The 22418-nt window shown below is 48.6% G+C and overlaps 1 protein-coding gene across 1 annotated transcript; it reads right to left on the bottom strand.

Moving 5' to 3' along the window:
• Nucleotides 1-1454: 1454 nt before the first annotated feature.
• COTL1 (coactosin like F-actin binding protein 1) lies at nucleotides 1455-22382 on the bottom strand. Its single transcript, XM_039721170.1, has 4 exons — nucleotides 22204-22382; nucleotides 21832-21914; nucleotides 11098-11255; nucleotides 1455-2787 (listed from the first exon to the last, which is right to left on the bottom strand). The coding sequence occupies exons 1-4, from the start codon at nucleotides 22278-22280 to the stop codon at nucleotides 2677-2679; spliced, it is 429 nt and encodes a 142-aa protein (XP_039577104.1). The 5' UTR covers nucleotides 22281-22382; the 3' UTR covers nucleotides 1455-2676.
• Nucleotides 22383-22418: the final 36 nt, after the last annotated feature.

The following is a 22418-nucleotide window of genomic DNA, read 5'->3' as shown; positions in this document are numbered from 1 at the left end:
CTAATTCAGATTACTCCTCAGGAATGAGAAGCAAAGAGAAAATGAAACATTTCATTCTGGAAGCACATTTTGCCCCAAACACTCCCAGGCATCCCCTGGGATGTGCATTCATTAGCTTGGGCTGGGTGTGTTTGCAGGACATTCTTTGTGACCAAGATAATCTCCTGTTTGACTGAGGCTTTGACAAGCAGGGACTTGATTCACTTGGCTGTTGCAGTGCTGCCAGAGGGACAGGACTGTACAAACAGGAGCTCCCTGGGGGTTTTCAGCACTGACCCAGCGTGGCCAGGGCAGAGCAGCAGCAATGCTCCTGTGCATCTCACCCCAGATTTTCCCCACAAGGTTCTCCACAACATCACCAGGGTGGTATCCCTACAGAGCCTGCCCTAAAAGATGAAATTGAGGTTGGAAAAAACCCAGCCACACTGGTTCTCTGTTATTACTCTCATTCATTAATCTACTTTTTTTTTTCCCCACAAGGATTTATCCTCATCTTACAAATCAGTAATTCCTTCTCATTTTTCTCATGTGTTACCATACAATGCCTGCAAACTTGATATTCCTTTGCTCAGCATGAGTCCACATGCCAGTACATCACAGAGGTTATTCAAAGAGGGAATGTGGGATTTTCCATGTTCTAAGGACTGGATTAAGGATAGCAAAGCAACCAGAGCCAGGGTGATGCCTCCTCTTCCTCCATCCCTAGACCCAGCTTGCCAAAGGCAACACAAGTTGCTCCATTTTTCTTGCTGAGATGCCTTTGAAGGCTGAGAAAGCTAATTTGCCTCTGCTGAGCTCTTTGTTGAGCCCCCACCACAGCTGGTTTTGATGAATTTCTTGTGATGGTGCTGCCAGGCTTCACAACCAGGCAGAGATTTGTGCCACAGGGTGTCTAATTCAAGTTTATTGTGGTCACTGAACCAGTAAGGCAAAGCCTCAGAGCATCACAAGCTCTCTGCAAAGCTCCTTCCCATTAGCTATGCCTGTCAGTCCTGCAAAAAACAACCATTTCTCTTCTTTCAGGGCAAGGTTTAGGAAGTCCTGTCCAGAACTGCAATGTCCCATGTAACCCTGTGCAGGAAGCTTAAAAACTTGTCTGAAAGTGTTGTTCTTATTCCCAAATCTATTCCTGACCTCTCTACATTTATTTTCTGTGGCTGTGAAATTCTCTTTGACCTAATTACAATTCCCACTTGGTATTTTGGCACTGGAAATGGAGAAGCAGAGCTGCTGAACAAAAAGTGTGTCAGGTGCACTGTGGTCACCTCTGCCTCTCGGAGCAGAGAGGGGCAGGCAAGGGCTGCAGGCACTGGGATCATTTTACATCTAAGCCAGTGTTTAATTCTCCTAATAGCCCCAAGATTGCAGGGGCTCAAAGCTTCACACCAAGGATTAAGAAACCTCCTAATATGGGTTTGTTGCAGGGAAGGTAAAAGAACAACTGAGTCGCTGAGAACTGTTCTTGAAAAACATTTATTTCTGGAATGGATTTATAGCGCTGACTCCAAACCCCACAGCCTCTCCCAACGTGTCATTCTGGGGACAGTTACCTCAGATGGAACAACAAAAGCCATACAAAGCATCTCCCACAAACAAACAGCTTGGTACCAAAGTGAGCCCAGGTTCTCTCTGGGTCTCTGCTGTTGAATATTTAACCCCAGCTGGGATGGAGCTGCCCTGCCCCATCCCTTGGTCCCAGCTGGAGGATGTTCACTGCCAAAGGCCCCAAGGAAGCAAAGATCTTGTGTTTAACTGCAGAATAACCAGTGGGGACAGGGGCAGGGAAGGATTCAGCAGCTGCTATTTTTTTCAGACATCATTGAAAAAGGAAATCTATGCATTTCAGTTTCACCTCCTGAGCCCCAGCATTAGCAAAGTCAGATACAAACCCAGAGACCAACGTACACAAAATAGTGACCAAGCGTCCAGACATTTCTAAGCCCCTCAGTTTACTGTGCTGTGACACCTCCAAAGAGCAACAAAAGCCACTTTAGGATTGTGGTGGATCTTATTTTTAACAGGGAGGGACAGAGATGCAGCACAGAGCATAGCAACTGTCAAGCAATGTTTAAGGCAAATTTATTCCCATTTATCAGGACTCAAAGACTTTTTTTGTTTGTTGGCTTTGTTGTTGAAGCTGTTAGATAACATCTCAGCTGGACATTTCTGCTTAGATGATTTAATCAAAGTTTGAGGGAAGTCATCTCAAGCTGATCTGAGCCTAGAACAGCAAATAATGTTATTCTCAAGAATATCAGTCAGAACAAATTTTTCCAAAATTAAAGTAATCGATGTTCAGAACTCCCCCAAAACTTTCTTCCCTCAGAGACCAGGCTGAGCCCAAGTAAAACACACGGACATGAAGAAGGACACAGTGGCAAGCCTCTACAAACACAGGGCTGAATAGGACCAAAGCAGAGCCAAACCTAAATTCCACAGGTGTAAGACAGAGTTATGAGTAAAAAAAGGGGGAAAAAAGAAAAACAGAGCCCCAGAGAGGAATGTTTCATGAGAAAGAATGGAAAATAAAAGTCCTCTGAATGCAAAAAAGGGAGTTCTTAGGTGCAGCCACAGAAAGCTGGGGAGTTCAGTTGCCTCATCTCTCAGGTGTGTTAGTTTGTTGTGCCTTTGCCCTCCCTTGGAGATCCAGGTGATGGTGCCAGGAGGTTCCTGCCTTTACTCAGTCTGTGCATCATAATTAGCCCCCCCTGCTTTCTTCAGCTCGTTCTTGATGTAATCCTCATCCAGTTCTTTGTGGTCACTGATCACAAATTCTTTGGCAAAGTTCTGCAAGAGATAAAGAAAAAGCCTGTTAGCAAAGGGGGATATTTTAAAGTAGCTGAATGAAGATGGGTTCTTCCCTGGGTGTCTGAGCTGCACACCCTGATCTCCTGTGGCTGGGATGATAAACAGAAAGCTGTGGATGAGACAGAGGGCTGGTGAAGGCAAAACCCAACGTTTAACCTGGAAAAATGTCATGTATCTACTTCTACTGCACACCCAATGCAGGGGTGCAGCTCTTCCTGGAGATGCACAGGCCAGGTTAGGCCAAGGTCCCTAAGCAGGTTGTGAACTGAAACCCTCAAAATTATTGACCTACTGACCACCACTGACCCTCAGCATAATCTTGGCCAAGTCACTAATCCTCTCTGTGCCCTTTTTAGGGCCCCTTCTCCTAAAAAAAGAACAGCACCACGCCAGAGTACACTGCAGTGTCACACCTGAGAAGGACTGAGCAGCACAGGATGGTCCCAGGAGCAAACACAGCTCCTTCAGTGGAGTTAGTGCCTCCTGCCCTCATCTCCACACCCTGGCCAAAGCCAGACACTGCCCCAGACAGGCTGTGCCCTGTGCTTTGTGCCCCAAGGGAGCTCCTGGATGGATGCACTTGTGTGCTGCAGGGCAGCTTCCTCCCTCTGGAGAGCTCTGTGCAGCCCCTGGGAGCTGGGCAATGTTGTTATAGGACAAGAAAAAACAGCACAAACATGCTGCTGCTCTCAAGGGAAAAAAGGGAAGTTGATTTTCTGACCCCAACATTCACAGATTTCCAAAGGTGACAGTGGCCTGGAGGGTGAAAGTGCCACCTCTCCAATGACACTGGACAAACCAACAGTCCATCACATTTCTCCTCTTCCATAAAAGAATGCAACACAATAAGATATTTACAGAAAGGGTGTGAGAGAGCTTGCTACAAGAATGTGAACATCAGAAGGCTTAGAAAATCTTAAAAAATCAGGGCAAGCCCCGGGCAGCGCTGGGATGAGAGGCTGGGGACACAGAAAACCTTGCTGGGAGCAGAATGGGATCCCAGGGTGCCTTTAGGGCTCTGGTCAGAGCAGTGGCAGCTCGGGGATCTTTTCCCTTGTTGGGGGCTGTCCTTCCTGCCTCCCAGCAGGGCTGGCATGGCATCCATGTGTGAGCACAGCCATCTCAGCAAACAGCCTCTTTGCTGCTTGCTTTAGCATTTTCCTCCCCTTCCTAACCACAACTGAGAGCACTGCGTGAGTCTCCCTTCCCCCACCCCACAGACATGACAAACACAAGCATCCACTGCACTCCAGCAAAAATATGGATTAAAATCCCAACAGCTTTGCTGTGGCATCTCAGGGAACCTGCAGTGCCCAGATCCCTGGGCAGTGAGTTCCCCAAAAGGTGATGGAGAAGGAGGGAACGCTTTGGGTATCTCGTGTGGGTCTGCCTGGCACTGGCACAGCCCTGGGAAGGGGGGCTTCTAATTGGTTTCAGCCTCTAAGCCATGGGAGAGCTCTTTATTTGGCAGCATCTCAAGGGTCTCAGTTTGGGATCAGAGCCGGATAAAGGAGGGGGTGGAGGAGGATGCAGCCTGAAAGAGCCTCAGCACCTCTTTCATGCCTGGGAGAAATGGAAAGGAGAGGAAAACAGCTCCCTCCTCCCCCGGCGGGCTGGGGCTGATCCTGTTTCACACTGTAGGAAATCCTGGGAGCAGCTGGGGAGCCGTGTCTGCTCTGCTCTGCCTGAAGGGCAGCTCCACAGCGTGCCCAGGGTGACAGCCCTGCTGCCCTGCCTGCAGTGCTGGGCTGTTCTGGCCCTGTGGACAGCACAGGCACTCATCCACGCCTTGGCAGAGTCCAGGGAAAATGGCAAAGACATTGCTTTGTAGAGAAAAACAAATCCTTTTCTTTTTTTTTTTTTTTAAGATAGAAATAAAGAGGCAAACTGCCCAAACCATCAGATTTAGTCATGCTCACGAGTGTCCTACTTCCAGGTCTCCAGGGTGACATCTCAGCAAAGCTCAGCTCTTGCTAAGACCAGCCCCAGGATTTTCAGCTATTTGATGCTCCTGTGTGAGTTTTGAGCTGAGCCTTTTCAATTCCTTTTCTATGGTACTAGCTTTAACAAATTTTCCTCACCTTGGGAGCAGATTATCCAGGACTACCTGATTTCAGGGTGATTCTTTGCCCTGCTTTCACGAGAACTGAGGCCATAAAACCATTTCTGAGAGGGATTCCATGAAAACTGTATTTTATAAGTGTGGGGAGAGTTTTCTTCAATGCCCACTCTGCAGAATCCAGCTGATTCTGAAATTGAAACTGCAAGTGCACTCATGCCCAAACAGAGGACAACTAATTACATGTGCCACAAAGTAAATATAATGACTCAGCTGCCTTCTCAAGTAGACACTCATCCAGATGACTCCTGGGTGATGATCTGTGGGCATCAGCCACCATTTCACATCAGCACCACCAAGACACTTGCAAGGAATGAGCAGTATCCCCCTAGCAGTGGCCAGATGGGTTCTGCTCCCAGCCACTCTTAAATATCCTCTTAGCTGACTGGGCCACCTCTTGTGCCAGATTTGTACCCTCAGAGTGCAATCTGGGTCACTGCTATTAATAACTCTGCTTTATTCTGTTCTCTCAGGGTCCCCCTTGGTTCCTCACACAGCTCTAACCCACCACGGTGTCTCCTCAAGCCTGGCTCCGAGGAGGAATGATGCTTTTGGTGAGTTTGGTGCCTGGAATTTCTGATTTTAACATCCTGCTTGACCTTCTCCAGCCACAGCCTCCCTCATCACCCTGAATTTAGTGTCTGAGCTCTCTGGGGCTGGGCTTTTGTTCAGGATGCAAGCACATAACTCTGATGCTTAGGCCCTTGCTTTGCTGACATGTGTCTTCATCTTACATCCTCCACTTCCTTCTCCCTTCTCCTCCCCCCAGCCCCAGGCTTTCTACAACCACAGCAAGCCCTGCCAGTGAATTGCAGCCTTTGTCTTCACCCCAGCCAGCAGCAGCCTCCAGATAACAAAAACAATGATGCCATTTGTCTTTATCACTCTCACAACACAACAGTGGCCACGGCCTCTTTGCTTTGCCTCTCAGTTCAGTGAACAGCACACAGAAATACTGAGGTTCACCCCTGGGTCTCCAGTGCACCTCTCTGTGCCTGAGGGTCACAATTTTGGAATGCCATCCCCCGTGTCAGCCACACCAGGCACTGAAAGGGCTCCAAGGATGCAGGAGCAAAGAAGGAGCCTGCATCCCTCCCTGGGAAGTGTGGAATTTGTGCAGAAAGCTCAATCCTTCTCTTCCAGCCAACTTAAAGGGGGAAAAAAAGGGTGGAGTAGATTTTCTTCCTCTCTTCCAAGCCTTGAATGTTTAGCATATGGGCTATAAAATTTCCCTAAACTGGCCAAGGGAAAATCCGTGTGCTGCAGATATTGTACCAAACTAGGTCTGCAGAGGCCTTTAAAATCCCAGCTTGGGAAGCCTGAAGCCAGGAGTAAAATCCTTGGATAGTCTACAGACACTTCCCAGCAGCTACAGATGGTGCCAGGTAGCTGAGCAGCTTCTTGCCTTTCTTTATTTATTTTGTTTTTACTGGGGCTTCCAGCAGCTTCTTCTGGTGTTCAGAATCCTCAGTTCTACTGTGCTTAGTGTCACCACTCCCAGGCACTGGTCACCTCATCCTCAGTGCAGATGCAGGGCAGAGGAGATGGCATCTCCCAGCTTTCTTCTCCAGCATGGTCTGAGTCCCAGGCCTACAGCAAACCTGCTCCTCCACTCAGCTGTCAGACTCCAAGCTCAGCAAAAACCCTCTCTTCAAACCCACTCCCTGCCAATTTTATGTGGACCAGTTCCAGACTCTGAGAGAAGCCAGTCCAAACCTCTGGCAAACACTTGTCTCAGCAATGGGAGCTGCATTTCAGCTGCTCTGCAAATTCTCCCTGCTGTGCTTCATCCCACTGGAAGAGTCACAAGTCTGTGTGTCAGACAGAGGGAGAAGAGGAGCTGCTGATTCTGACCCTCTTCTCTAGACTGGGAGTTCTTGTAAATCCATATCCATTTGGTATGGTCATTACAGTAAACCAGAACAGGAAAAACAGCCCAAAAGCAGAACTTGGTTTGCCCTCCCAGCAGGATCTCACTCACCCTCATGAGTAACTCTCAAAGTCACCATGACATAGCTGTTCCCTGGGAGTTTGATTGCCTGCCTGCCTCTAACAAAGCTTTAAACCTTCTGCTGTAATTTAGCTATTTCATCTTCTGGTCAGGACTCTGTACTGATATGAGAAAACCAAAGCACATACAGGGAATTCTGTGTGATCCCAAGATCAGGGACAGGACCCCATCAGTGGGTGCTCCCTCATGGGACACCTCATCAGTGCAGTGGGAAATCCAGAGGAAAAGGGAAAGGTGAGCAAAAAAAATAGATCTGGTGTGAGCTGCAAAACAGGAACGCAGTAGAGCTGTTGACATCATGAAAGCCAGATGAATTCCTCACCAAAAATAATGATGAATAAAATGCCTAGAATATTTGCTCACAGAAACTGAGCTGTTTTACCCTGAATATGAATTAGGGAAATAACAGAGCACATGACTTTGTGGGGGAAGGAGTGCTGATGAAAACAGAAAGGAGTCAAAATCCATGGAAAATCTGACAAACTGGCAAAGATTGGGCAGTCCCTTTGCTGGGAGAGTCCTGCAGAACATGAATTCAGCCCTGTCAGGAAAAAGACCCCAAGGCTGCCTGAGGAAGAGTTAAAATCTCCTGGTAGGAAATGCAATCAAAAAAGGACACAAGTTCACAAAGAGGAAGGGACACTCAGAGGGAAACCAAATCCTGGTTCCATTTCTTTGGTGTTTACATCAAAACCACCCCATTGCAGCACCGGGTGCCGCTCCCAGTGCCACAGCCCCTGTGCCTGGGCTCATCCCAGTGCCACAGCCCCTGTGCCACAGCCCCTGTGCCCATCCCAGTGCCACAGCCCCTGTGCCCATCCCTGTGCCACAGCCCCTGTGCCTGGGCTCATCCCTGTGCCACAGCCCCTGTGCCACAGCCCCTGTGCCTGGGCTCATCCCTGTGCCACAGCCCCTGTGCCACAGCCCCTGTGCCTGGGCTCGTCCTGGCTGTGGGGTGACCAAAGTGCAGCTGACAGGGGACACCAGTGCTGTGGGGTGGCTCTCTGAACACAGCTGCCAGCTCAGCCTGGGCACAAGGTGACACATGGCTGCTGCCAAACAGAGGCAGGAGTCACTGCTCCATGAAGTTCCCAGTTGTTTAGGTTGTTCTAGAGGCAGGTTTAGACTCTGCCCCAGAAATGATCTCCCAACCATCTCAAGCAGCCACCTGCAATGGGAAATTCTGTGCCATTCTTCCCCCATTAGATCTGGCCTTGGCATGGAGAGGAGCCAGTGGTAGAAGGTGGGATTGTGCATCCCCCTGCTCCCTGCCTCCATTTCACAGCAGTCTCACACAGTAGGACTTAGCTAGACCCATTTATACAGATAAATACTTGTAAATACAGATAAATACCCCATCCTGGCCTTACTTCTAAATCTGATCCCAGCTGAACTGCTTGGAACAGGCTGCAGGCTGGAGCCAAGATTTCCAGCTGAGTTAAGGAGGAAAGGATGGAAAAATAAATGGCTGTGGGAAAAAAAAAAAAGCTCCTAATAGTTCCTTAAATAGATTTTTCTACAATCCAAAAGAAATACAATAAATTCAAAACCCATTTTCCAACAACATTAAAGAGGTAATGAGCACAGGTCCAAGTAGGGCCACAAGAACCTGGCTCTCATCTAGCACAGATCAGAAGAACTACAGCTATTTGTAGCAGATGAGATCCACCCCTGTCATTTTACAGTTATTACAGCTAAAAATCAATTGTCCTTTCTTCCTGAGAGGTTTTCTGGCAACCTCCTGCACTCACTATCAGCACTGCTTCCAGAGCCATCTCCCCATGGATTTCACAGCCCCTGCTCCTCCTTCCAAGGGAGGAACACAAGAGCCAGGACAGCCCAGTTCCTCCCCGTGTTTTGTAAAAGTTCATCCCTTTGTTCCCAGCCCCTAATCCACTCCTCACCAGTTCATGTCCCTTGTGTTTTCCTTATGGCAGGTGCTTCTGGGAGCCCAGGAACATCCCTGGGTGGGATTTTCTTTATCCCAGGGCTGGGCTGGGCTGGCAGGAGGTGCCTGAGCTGACTGGCTTTCACTTGGTCTCAGGAACAGCAACATTTATTGGTGTTTGCTCAGCCTGAGCAGAGCTCATCAATACAGCACAGCACATAAAGCAGGAATCCCCTCACACTTGGGTCTTAAATAAAGACCCACAGGTGCTTTGGCAAATAGCACAAGATTGTGAGAGCCCTTCAGGTTTTGCTGAGGGCTTCTCAGAGTGAAGAGTGCTCTTGTGGAATCCCAGGCTGTCCCTTGTGTGGCTCAAAGCTGTACAAAAAGCCTCCTTGTGCCAACCCTTCCACACCTGTGGGCCCAAATGCACCTGCACCCATTCAGACCACAAAACTCCCACCTTAGGGTACTGCTTATTCCAAATAATGAACCAGAAAAAAAAATCATTACAGAAAAAACCCCAAGTATTCTTCTATGTATAACTCACATCTCCAATAATCTCTGTAAAAAACAGAACACTGAGAATGTACCTGAAGGTCAAGGGAACTGCTAAGAGTGAAATAGCTCTGGGATAAACTCCCTCCATTAAATTTCAGTTGGATTTACTTGTCCTTGTTTATTCTGACAGATTGCCTGCAAGGTCACAGGCATAAAAAGAAGAAAATAGTTCTGCTTTTATCTCACTGCACTCAGAGGGATTCAGTTGCAGATCAAGAACTACTCAAAATACCTGTCAAGATAATTTCTTCTGGACAGGAGATCACCATTGCTGTGACATTCAGAAATGCTTTTGCAGGGGTTTATAGACGAGGTTGCTCAGTAAAAGTGTATCAAGCACCAGTTGTATTGTTTTTATCTTTTAGTACAGACTAATTGGAATATGAAAGCTTTTAAGTAACAGCCAAGAATGGTTAAAGCTCCACCAGATTATTAACTTGTACAGACTACTAATCAAAGATGAAACAAGTGAAATTGCAAATTATATGTAACAGACCTAGGGACAGATCTGAGCACAGAGCTCAGGAATGCTATTCAATTCAACAGGAATACATTGTCTAAACAGATTTTTAAGAAAATCTTGGGCTTAGTGACTCATATAAGAGTCATTCGTTAGTACTCTATAATTTCATCTTCAGCTACAATTACAGTTTCAGCTGCTTCCCATGAGCAGGAACTTGCTTTCCTGTCTCTCAGGTGTCATTGTGGAAGTTTCTTTGGAGAACAGGCCCCTCTGAGTTGTCATTCTGAAACATTTAGTACCAGAGTTTATCCTCTGGAAGGACAGGAATGCATTGTCTTTTTCATTCTTCTTAACTAAATGTGATCTTCTGTATCACATAAACTACCAAAGAGTTGAGGGGGCTTCATTCTCACCCTCCACAGTGTCCTCTTGGGAGGTTTCTTTACACTGGCAAGAGCTCAGCTATTGAGGAAGATTAATTTAATCATCAGCCCATTCTCCAAGAGCATAAACAAAACCATTTCTCAGGCTCTGGCGAGCTGGTTCTATGTTTCCTTGGAAGAGCTAATCCTGCTTTAAATACCCCTCCAGAAGAAACATTCCAAGCATCAGCATCCTCTCCATCACAGGCAGGTCTCAGCTGTGCCTGCCACCAGTCACTTCTCTCCTGGCTGTTGCCTGTTCTCACTTGGACTGAGCACATTTCTCTTTCCCCTGCTAGGCCCAAGGCCAAACAAAGCCTGTTCACTTCTAGTTAGCCATTAAGAGCTGTTAGTTAATTGGTGCCACAGGGACTTCAGACTTTGGGTGATTAGCTCCACAAATCCACTGCACAAAGGCAAAAGGCCTCCGGAGAAGTTTAAACAAGGGTGTGGGGTTTCCTGTTTAATTCTACCTGCTTAACTGAATACTGCTCATGACCATTCAATAGTGAATTATTTTTATGTCAAGGAAGGGGATGGGAAACATCCCAGTGGTGACCAGGAGGGGAGTGCATAAATTCCCTCCTCATGAAAGAGCTAAGGCAGCCTTAAGCTCAAAAGATGCTTCTTTATGCCTGAGTGCTCAAAGGGCAGATGTCAATCCTTCCTAGGAGGAAGACAGGCAATAGGAAACTGTCTTCTGTTTAAGGGATTAGCTCCCAAGTTGGAGGATGAGCCAACCCTTCCCTCCCTCTCCCTCCTGCTGGTGTTGGTACAGAGAACAGCGATGGGAGCTGCTGGTTAGGAGCACAAGGAAGAGCTTACCTGTACTACTTCCTTGACCAGAGTCTTGTCAGTCCCAGTTTTGGCTCTCTGCAGGCCACTGACATCCTCTCCAATCCAGGTGATGAGGGCAAACTTGACTCTCTTGCTCATGGCATCGCCGGTGGTGAATCGGACAAAGCCGAACAATCGCACGTCATCTGCGGAGGCAAAAAAGGGACAAAGGGATTAAAGCCAGCAATGCCCCTGCCTTCCCCTTCTCCAGGGTGAGCCTGCTGCTCTCAAACACCAAGGCAAGGCACTGATCCCGTGCCTCAGTGCCAGCATTTGGGAACTGGGGCATTTCAGGGCTCTGCTGATATGCCCTGTGCTTGCAAGGTGTGCTCTGCCCCTTCTGGGTTCTCTGAGTTACTGGGAGGAAACTGGCTGTGCTGGACACCCCACAGCACAGTGGAAATGGCTAAAATACAGTCAGCAGGCAGCTCAAGAGCACAGGGCTAACCCCAGCTACACGTTCAGCCCAATGATTCATCTGCAGCTCTGGTGAAGAAGGGAAGACAGTGATATCCTGGTGTCTCTTTAGTGCTGGACACCCCACAGCACAGTGGAAATGGCTAAAATACAGTCAGCAGGCAGCTCAAGAGCACAGGGCTAAGCCCAGTTACACGTTCAGCCCAATGATTCTCTGGTGAAGAAGGGAAGGCAGTGATATCCTGGTGTCTCTGTCTTACAGAACAGCAGGATTAGGGTCACGTTTTATAACATTACCAGAAACTGGCCATTGTGCAAGTCTGATCTTTCTCCCTCCTTCCATCCATTTCTGGCTCACTTGTAGTACAAGTTTGCACTGATATCCTGGTGTCTCTGTCTTACAGAACAGCAGGATTAGGGTCACGTTTTATAACATTACCAGAAACTGGCCATTGTGCAAGTCTGATCTTTCTCCCTCCTTCCATCCATTTCTGGCTCACTTGTAGAATGAGTTTACAAGAAGGAGGGGAGAAGAAGGAGGAAAAGAAAAATCTGCAATTACTTGCCCAGGTGTGTTTTTCTACTCCTTCCAAAGCCCTGGAGGGAAAAGTCCCGGACTTTAGAGCTGTGCTGATCCCTGTTTCACAGCTGGTTTGTGCTACATCACACCAGACTAATTTAGTCTGGCCATATGTGTGACAACCTTGCAGACTCTTATCTCAAAGAGCTCCTTCCTCCTCCTCCTCCTGTGACTCATGGAGCAGTTGGAAGCTCCCTGATCAGGAGCACCATCCCCCTGCATCCCAGGCTCCAAGGGATGCTGGAGCCTTCCACCAGGAGGGCAGAAAGCAGAGCAGATGGACACTTGTGCAATTGTGGGATATTTCTAATCATGGCTTCTTCATCTCTCAGAGGTCACTCGAGGCCTTTTAAAGGAGGTGACTCAAACCAGAAGAACAGACCTGCTGTCTGAGAGGGGTCCTGGTAATGCTGGCACACTTATTGTGGCCAGTTCAACATGCCTTAGAGGGATTTGCTGGGTTGACTAATTGTCAGGTGAAAATGTCGGCTCCAGGTGTGGGAATGACTGCCAACATCCCCAGCAGGCTCCATGAGCAGCTCCCAGGAGCTCTGGAGACAGGGGAGAAGCAGATCTAAATTGCTCATCCCCAGAAATTCAGCTGCTAGAAATCAATGCTAAAAAAAATATTGGGATATTCTCTGCAAGCTCACAGATCTCAGAGCTTCTTTAACACTTTGATTTGCCAAAGTGTGGACAAAGACAAATTCTCCTTGATAAAAGAGAAGACTTTTTTAAGTCTGAAAAAAATCCACCTCTGCTCTCCCTGTTTTATTCTCTTTGTTCTTTTTTATTTTTTTGTCACTGACTGAGTAATACTGGGCAAACTGGAGAATGGATGTAGGGGGGTGTGTGAGCCAGTACAATGTTCAAAACAAACTCCTCTGAAGAGTTCAAAATAGAAACAAAAAGAAAGATCTTATTCAGAGGAAAAATCCAGATGGATCTTTGGAAGGAGAGAAAGAGTCAGTGCAGGCAAACAAAACTTCTCTCTCAGTTGCCCTGCTACTGGTGAGTGTAAGAAATGCACGTGGAGACTGCTGGTTCTGACAGTAAATCCTCTTCCCAAGATTGATTAGAACCACAAATGAAGCAACAGCCAGGAAATACCCGAGGTGAAGCGAGACAGCAAATCCCCCAATGTCACAATTAACAGATCCAGGAGCCAGCCTTGCTTCCCCAGCTCTGCCCAGAACTGTTCTGTGGCTGCCCTGGGAGCAGTCCTGGAAGTGCCAGGGTGCTGGGAGCTCCTGCACTGCAATGGTGTCACTGCCCCAGCACTCCCCAGCTTGTGTCACTGATCTGCTGCAATACAAAGGCTCACTGTCTCTCTTCATGCTCCATCAAGTTTGAAGGTACCAGACTGACACTACAGGAAAAATCACACCTTGCACTAACCCTGCTCACTTAGAGATCCTTCCTCTCTGGGAGAGAGACTTCTGCCATTGGGATTATGCAGCTAAGTAAAGTCATCTGCTGCCATTAAGTTGGTAATATTTACAATAAATAATAGTCTCAAAAAAAAAAGTAAATGTCCAGAATTTGTGCATTTCAGCACTGCAGCAGCAGCTGAAGGACAGAGTGAATTCTTAGGTGGCTGTTTTGGTACCAGCAGCAAGGCAAATTTTATTTCCTGCTGTCATCCATTAAACCATACACATAATGCATATTAATGCATATTAAACATACACTGTCCTTCCCATGGAGCCCTCTGTCCATCCTTGAGCCTGTGGGGTTTTTCATCCCTGCCCCTCCTAACAGAGGCTGTCACAGAGCCTGAACACTGCAGTGTGCCCTTTGTAATAAAGATAGTGGGAAAAAATATAATGGATGTGAAAAACCAGTGCTTTTTCATAGCAGCACAGAGAGGAAGTTCCAGGGATGCCCCATCCCTGGCAGTGTCCAAAGATGGGGCTTGGAGCAACCTGGGACAGTGGAAGGTGTCCCTGCTTATGATGGGGCTGGAATAAAATGATCTTTAAGGCCCTTCCAACACAAACCATTCTGGGATTCTATGAATTTCTCTGTCAGAATAACTTCCATTGACATTAACCCACAGCTCACTGGCAGCAGCAGGATTTGCTTCTCAGCAGAACTTTCAGTGTTTGCCCATCCTGGCTGAGAGCAGCTCCATGACACTGAGGAGAGCCAAGCTTTTATCCATGAGATCACCTGAGCATGAACAACCCTGGCTCCACCGTGCTCAGTCCCAGTAAGTTTAATGAGCTTGGACTGGGGCTCTGAGTCACCTTGGGCAGATTTTCCTGGGGCTGCTTCACTTGTGGGGGCTTGAAGGGCTCACAGCCCAGCTGGGTGCTGTCTCCTCCTGCCTCCCCAAGGGTTTAGATCCCCACTGGAGGCACAGCAGGCTCTCCAGCTGCCACAGGATGTTCAGCACAAATGATGCCTTAGCACACAAAGCTGAGAGGGAATGGGAATCGGAGCCCTGAGCAATTAACATGTCTCGGTTCCTAAAAGGGCATCAGGGACGGAAGCAGAGGTTTTTAGCCCTAGCTCAGCCTGGGTATAAGCCTCTCCAAGTGCAGGTCAAAATCCCTGAGCAGAAGTGGCTGAGTTTCACAATTAGTCTGCAGCGTGTTCGCAGTGATAAGGGGATCAGAACGCGAGTTCTGCCCTGCTCCCAGCTTTCCTCTTTCTCAGTTAATCGGTTCTGCCCTGCCACATCAGCTCCCCACGCTGGAAGTCATCAGTGCCATCAGTGCCAATTCCCCGAGAAATCTTAGGGCATTAACATCCACCAGCCCCTGCTCACACAAAAGGTTTTGGGAATTTGCTGGGAGTGAGGGGAGCAGAACAAATCCCAGAGAGAGCACAGATTTCCCCTGAAAGAGGAAATCCTGCCTAGAGCTGTGCCACCCCCTTTCCCAGCCACCCAGACGTGAATTTCAGGGCAGAGAGAAGTGAATAAATGATCTGGGGAGAACGGAAATAGCAGCTTTACTTGAGATCGCACAGGATCCAAACAGCAGAAATTAGCAATGTTTATTCAATTAATACCACGATCCCTTCACAATGGCTGGACAAACAATGAGCAGCACAATGAATGCCTTAGCGAGCATCATTTGGTATTTCTCTCCAAACTCTTTATTTATAACTAAAGGCAGGATTTTCCAAATATTCTGATTAAGCTGCCCTTGGCCGTCAACAAAGCTTGATGCCAAACTACAGAGATTTCCTTCATGGTATCCTTCCCTTTTTCTACATCCACTCAAGTGCTTTGGTTCAGCTGTACTGAAAAATTCTCCATGAGATTAAAATGCAGTGAGTCATCAGTAAAAGATAATAGCTGCAGGAAAGAAATGCACTGCCAAACCATCATGGTTCTCAGGCTGAGGGCTCTGAGTGGCCAAGCCGGAGATGTGCCACGATAAAAACACTGCTCCCAGCCTCACCTGCCTGCTGAATCAAGGTCACAGGCAGCAAGGCAGGTGATGGAGTGACCTGCTTTTGTCTTCTGTCCAACATGAATTATCACAGTGCATAAGAGGTTCCATGAAGATTTAATTTGTTTGCTTCAATTGGATTAATTTTGGATTAATTTGTCAATTTTCCACCTCTTCAGTCAGCCCTGTGGTCACGTGGCTACAAGTGCAGACAGAAATATTCCTTACCTCTCCTACACTGTTTTTTCCTCTTAAACCCTGCACTAAGCCCACAGCTCTCGTGCAGGGCTGCCTTGCTCCACCCCAACGTGTTCATTAAATCATCTCAGACTTGTCTGAGCCCAACACAGGGCTTTGCTGGGGCACCAAACCTTCTCCAGGTGACTCGATGTGAGGGCAGGGACACAAGTGCCCGGGGACAATGACCCCACAGTGGCTTCTCTGCTGCTACCCCAGTGACAGTCATGGCTCCTCTCCTGACTGGGTGGATACCGAGGGCAGAGCAGGAGCACAAGGATCCCAGCTCTTCCCTGAAGGAAGGAATGGTGCTGTTGGTTGGCCAGAAGGGCCAGGCAGGCCCCAAAACAAAGGGCAGGCAAAAGGTACAAAGCTCTTCCCTCCCTGTTCCTGTGCCCACCACGGGATGGCAAAGGCAGACCCACAGCCACGACATTTTAATTAAACATCACAAAACCAAGAGCTACCATCAGTTACCATCAAAAAGCCAAAGAGTTACCAAGAGTTACCAAAAAAACCAAGAGTTACCATCATTACCATCCCAAAACCAAGTTGCCATCAGGTACCGTCACAAAAACCAAAGAGTTACCAAGACTTACCAAAAAAAAAAACAAGAGTTACCAAGAGTTACCATCAAAAAACCAAAGAGTTACCAAGACTTACCAAAAAAAACCAAGAGTTACCAAGAGTTACCATCAAAAACCAAAGAGTTACCATCAGTTATTGTCACAAAATCAGAGTTACCAAGAGTTACCAAAAAACCAGAGTTACCAAGAGTTACCATCACTGCAGGCCTTGACCTGATGAGTTACTCCCGCAAAAACCAGTGAGAATATTCCCTAAACCCACCCCACAGCAGGGCCAGGCTGAGCCTGGGCTGCAGCTGGCAGCCAGGAGATCGCTGTGACCCTGCCAAGAGCACGTCCACACAGGCAGGGAGGGCACAGGGGCAGGGTGACAAACTCCATAAGCCACCCATGGCCTCAGGTCTTCCCTGAAATAGCCAGTAAGGGAAAGCAGGAGAGATGAACTGAAGAGGAAAAACAAAAGCAGTAGGAGATTGATTTACAAGGCCCATTTTAGCAACTTAAGATGCAGCCAAATGCAGATAAGCACCTATCTCATTATATGTCCTCGTGTGTTTTTACAAATCTTTCCTACAACCTCAGGTGCCAACGTAACCTTGGTGATCTCTCAACTCAGCTCTTGCGTCATTAATGTGCAGCCCAGGCTTTCTGGGACAATTGATCTAAACCCCAGAAAACTTGTATTTTTATTAGGAGCCAATTCTATTTCTATTTTCTAATATTTTATGTCAACCCCAAATGATTTTATAGGGTATTTATTTTCTGTTCTTCCAAAGATTTTCTGTTCTTCCTGCTGCTGAATGCCCAGTGTGGTTTTGGGCTGATCTTTTCAGACACATGAATAACTATCCCATTTCATGCTGTCATTGCAATTATTTATCTGCACTGAGGCTTTCCAAATAAAAGGCTCATTATTTCTTTTGTCAGAGATGCATTGAAAACAGCTGTTCACATATGGCAAGGGGGGGAGGCAGGGGGAAACCCAGCCTTCTGACCACTCCATTTTTTTAATGGCAGAATGGCAGAATACACTCTAAAAAAGAAATGAAATTAAACCGCAGACAGAGCCAATGTGATGCTCTGCTGCTTCATAATACAGACACTGAGGCAATGTCCAGGGCAGTCAGGTACAACAGACACACACAAAAGTTCCACAGGATGTCATTTCACTTGTAACTCATTCTGCTCTTCTCAGCAACAGCATCACCAGCTGACTTTGAAATTAAAAACATCCAAAAAAAAATCCTAAGAGCTGTCACATCCTTCCATACAATAACCTTCAACTCTTATCTCTTTCTGGCTCCAAATGCACCAGCTCAGCTGCTTTTTTTCAAAGTGTACTGATGGCACGTAGAATAATAACCAGCAAATTAATGCTTCCTCTGGAGCCAGGCCATCTGCAGAGGCAAGAGCTGGAACTGGGAAGTAAAATGGATGAGAAGCCTTGAATCAAGTCCTTGTTTAATGCAGAGGTAATCTGTGCTGTTAAACCCAACCAAAACAACAGTCCTAAGTCAGAAGACACAGCGGGGTCTACACGGAGTGTTCAGTGACCCTGACACATTGAATGTCCTCAGCTTTGGTCTCCTGAGTCTGTGGGTCACACCAGGGCCAGCTCAGGCAGGACACTGGCCATCAGGCAGGACTGCAAGAGGAAGAGCCCCCAGGAGCCACCTCCGAATCACCCAAGGATGTGCCAGTGGCCTAAACCAACCTCCTTGGCTTAAACCTACCTCCATTGACAAACCAACCTCCATTGACTAAACCAACCTCCTTGTGCTAAACCAACCTCCAAGGCTTAAACCAACCTCCTCGGCCTAAACCAACCTCCTTGGCTTAAATCAACCTCCTTGGCTCTGCTTTGGGATGGACTGGAGGAGAGGTCTCACACATGGGGCTGCCTTTGAGGCCAGGGAAGATGAATGTCTGGCTCTAAAGCAGGGTCTGCTGCCTCCCAGGCAGTGTTTGAGTTGTCTGAGACAAACAGACCTTGACATGACAGCGACTGACATGCAGAAGTCCAGGGTCAGGCTGTGTTTGCAGCATCACCCCAGGACCCTGAACAAGGGGGCACTGAAGGAGCTCTTCTTTCCACGTTTCCTTCCTCTAGGAGTGGCAACTGCTGTCCCCAAACGGGGACGGGGAAAATGGGATAGGTTAATGATGCTGTTTGTTCAAATTTTCTGCTCCTACACAAAGCTTAGTGAAGATGGAAGGAAGAAAAGGCCCCCGTGCCAGGATCTGTAAGATGCAGGTCTGATGTGGGAGGTGGATCTGAGAGCACAGCAGAGAAAAGAACCCACAGCAGGGCCAGCAGCAGCTCCTGGCTCAGGGCATGGGCCTCCCTGGCCCAGCTCAGCGCCTGTGTCACATCCCCCAGCAGCCCCAGAGCAGGGCTGGAGGTGTGCAGAGCTGGTTTCTGACACAGCCTCCCTCAGCTGCTACTTCCTCTAAAAGCAGCAATTTCAGTTTCTCTCCTTTCTCTTTGTCCCCAGCCACTCTGGTTCCCCAAGCGGGTTGGCAGAGGCAGTGATGGGCATGGAAAGGGTTGTGGATAGGGGGGAAATACCCAAAAATATAGCCTTGTTACCAACAGCCCCTTCCAGCCCCCTGACCTCTGCCACTGCACAAGGCAGGACATCCACCACAGGCACAGCGATTCCAAACTGGTGCAAAGCCCCTCCTGGTCCCAGAGCCACAGGAGCCAGCGCACAGACCCCGCCCAGGGCCCGGCAGGGCAGCAGCCTGTACCAAGGTGCTTTCCATAAGAATGGCTCTTAAAGACAGCGGGGACACGGTGTTTGCAGCTCAGAAGGGCGCTGAAAGAGCTGCTGCACAAAGTGGAGCAGGGCGAGCTCTGACGGTGACTCTTTGCACGCCGAGATTCGCAGCCCCAGCTCCTGCTCTCACCTCCAACCACCAAACGATGCTCGGCTTCTACCAGAGGCAGCTGCAGCACTTTGTGGCTTTCAGGACAGCGTTTCTCACACAGCGGGAATTCAAAGCAAAGAAATTTGTTCTGATATCAGGGTTTTTAAAATTTTTAATCGCATTTTGGAAGCTGTTTGCATTGATAGCATCTCTTCTCCCCTCCAATGAAACATAAAAGGAGATGGAAGAGACCAGGAGAAAAGAGATGTAGCAACAAGAAGAAATAATATTCAACAGCTTTCCCCATCCCTTGCTACTCTTTTTTGCTGACTTTGTTTCAGTAGAAATATTCCAACCAACTCTACTTCCACTCTCTTCCAGATGGGAAGGAAAGCTCCAGCTTCATTGCTGGCACAAGGTCTGATTCTGACTATGTCTAGCGGGCCAGGTGAAGGTTTGCTGCACAGATGGAGCCTCCAAAACTTGCATCTCTTCCTTCCCCAACTGCAGCGCTGAAATTCGTGGGTGGAGGAAGATCCTTTCAGCTCTCAGCCAAGGACCTGGCACTTCAATTTGCCTTTTTTTAAAGTCTCCACCAGCGGTGCTCCAGAGGTGGGTTTTGAGGACAACTTCTTGGCCCTGGTCTGGCAGGGAGCAGCCCTCAGCACGTGCATGCCAAGGGAAAGGAGGAACAGGGAGCAAGGCAGCAGCTCTAAGGGATTTAGCTCCACATTAAAGGCGAACAATACCCCACAAGTGCCCTATATTTAACTCTTTCCTTACTGAGCTTATTTATAAAATATCGAACATTTCCTGTTTTCTGTCTTGGGGCCAGCTTGGTTTGAGCACCCTGTTTATAAGCCTGTAAAGAACACAGATGTGGCCACACTCCAGAGTGCAGTGTGTGCCTCCACTATTTATCATCCTCATCCTACCCAACCCAGCCCCTGCCTGTGCTCTGCCAAAGCCCCTCTGCCTGCTCAGCCACTCCAGAAAAGGATTCCCTTTGCCACACGATGGAGGAGAGGAAGTTCTTACGGGGCTCCCTTCCAGAAAAACATTAAAAATCCGCTCAGACGAAAAGAAAGACAGGGACTCCACAAAGGCAAGGAGAGAAACCAGAGGGGAAGGCTCTCCTGCGAGCCTCAGGTGTCTGGAGACACCAGAGATGCTCAGTTAAGTTGGCCAGGAGAGGAGACAGAGAACTCAGATCCTGAAGTCATTGACCTCCCAAGGGAACAATTAACCACTGCCATGAACTTCCAAAGGGCTGAGCCCCGGGACTGCCTGGGTTCCAGGTAATTGCTTTTCTCTTCTGTTGCCCACTGAAAAAGAGTTGAGTGGGAAGGAGTTCCTGCAGTGCAGGATCAGCTCTTCTGATACCAACCACAACAGGACCTTTCCTAGTTCTGAGAATTTTCCCTGCAGGTTCTCGGGAGCAGCTGGAAACAAGTGGCTGCATTAATCTCAGTGAGACCCCACTGCCAACATCGTAGCAGAGCAGCCTAAAACATCTTCATTTCAGGGCTCCTTTCCAAGGACTAAAATACACTTTTCTCCTGTGATTGATCAGAGCTGTCCTGCCCTCAGTTACTTTCCTGGGAGTTCTCCCTTCCCACTCAGTAAAGCCCAGCCAAGCCCTGGGACTCCCAGTCCCGCGGTGTCCCCATGAACTGCCCCACCTTGGGAGGGCAGAGACTGCTCAACACAATTCCTCCACAGCTCAGACACAGAATTCTGAAAATACAGGTGAATCCCAGCACTGGATTGTACAGGAACTGGCTGAGCGAGTAAGTCTTTGTCATAATCCAGTATTAGTAAAAAATACTCCATATCTCACCTCGCTCGGTGACTTTGTTAACTTAGCAGCCAAGAGAGGAGGAAAACTGAGATTAAAAAATCAAAACCCGCTTTTGTGAAACTCATCAAAAGTCGCGATCAGCCGCAGTTAAACACTGCTGAATTTATCTTCATTTTCCCCAGGCTTTGTTCCTGCCCTGCACGTCGCACAGCCGGCAGCTCAGCAATCCGCTGCCACGTTTAAACCTGGAGCCGCAACAGTTGCGGTTGTGCAACGCCACATCTGCGATTGCTGGATTGTTTGCAGGGCTGTATTGTTCAGCCCAGCTCTGCACGACCACCCTCCGCTCAGGTTTCGTGTCTTTAAGAAATCCCAGCAAGCCTTCCAACTGCAGTCACTTTCGTGCCATGATTTCCAGAAGGATTTCATAAGTATTTCGTTCTCAACGATCTGCACGACCGCATCTTTCTAGCCACGACAACTGAGTCGGTTTCGCCCCGAAATTGCATTGCCAAACAAGGCGGCCGTTGCTTATCAGGCGTTTTATCTGATTTATGACCGAGGAGCAGTGAAAGATTGTGCAAAGAGGGGAGAAAGAGCCCAGAGGACGGGAAGTCTAAGGGTGAGACAAAGGAGCCGCTGGACTATGGACTTGGGGGAGCTGCACGCTGTGGAGCTGGGAAGGCGATCCCGCAGGACGGGCGGGCACGGGGAAGCAGCAGCACTAATCCCAGTCCCCCCAAATTTCCTTTTCCCCGTCCTTTCCCCCTCGCCGCGGGCAGCAGGAAGGGAGGAAAGGGGCCAAAGCACCGAGACGGAGCTTACCTGTGCACTTCCTCTTGAAGGTTTCATAGTCTACCCCTTGGTCTCCAGGGACGATCGTAGAGCCATTGTACTTAAACGTCACCCTTCGGGGAGGGAAAGGACGAGGGGAATAATACAGTTAAAAGTCACCTTTCGGGATGGGGGAAAGGAAAGGGGAATAACACGTTTAAAAGTCACCCTTTGGAAGGGGGGAAGGGAAGGCGAAGAATACATCGAACAGTCACAGTCTTTAGGAAGGGAAAGGAGGAGATGGGGAAGAACAGGCTGTGGGAAACCCCATCCTTTAGGAAGAGGGGAAGGGGACAAGGGGACAAGGTCTGCAGAAGCCACCCTTTGGGGAGCGGGGAGAGGGGACGCCGGGGGGCCACCTACCAGTTCACCTCGGTGGCATCGTCCCTGACGAGGTTGTACGCCTCCCTGCACGCCTCCTTGTCGATTTTGGTGGCCATGGGGGCGAAGGGGAGGGGGGCAGCGCGGAGCGGCGCGGAGCTGGGGTGGCCGCGGCCGCCGCTGCTGGATGGTTTTCCCGGCCGCCGCCGTGCTGGCAGCGCCCCGATGCTTCGGCAGCCGCTGAGCGCCGGGAGGAG

The sequence above is a fragment of the Passer montanus genome, unplaced genomic scaffold (assembly GCF_014805655.1).
Source record: "Passer montanus isolate IOZ18808 unplaced genomic scaffold, ASM1480565v1 scaffold45, whole genome shotgun sequence".
NCBI lineage: Eukaryota > Metazoa > Chordata > Aves > Passeriformes > Passeridae > Passer > Passer montanus.
The sequence above is the reverse complement of the archived record's forward strand: the minus strand, read 5'-3'. Positions and strand labels throughout refer to the sequence as shown.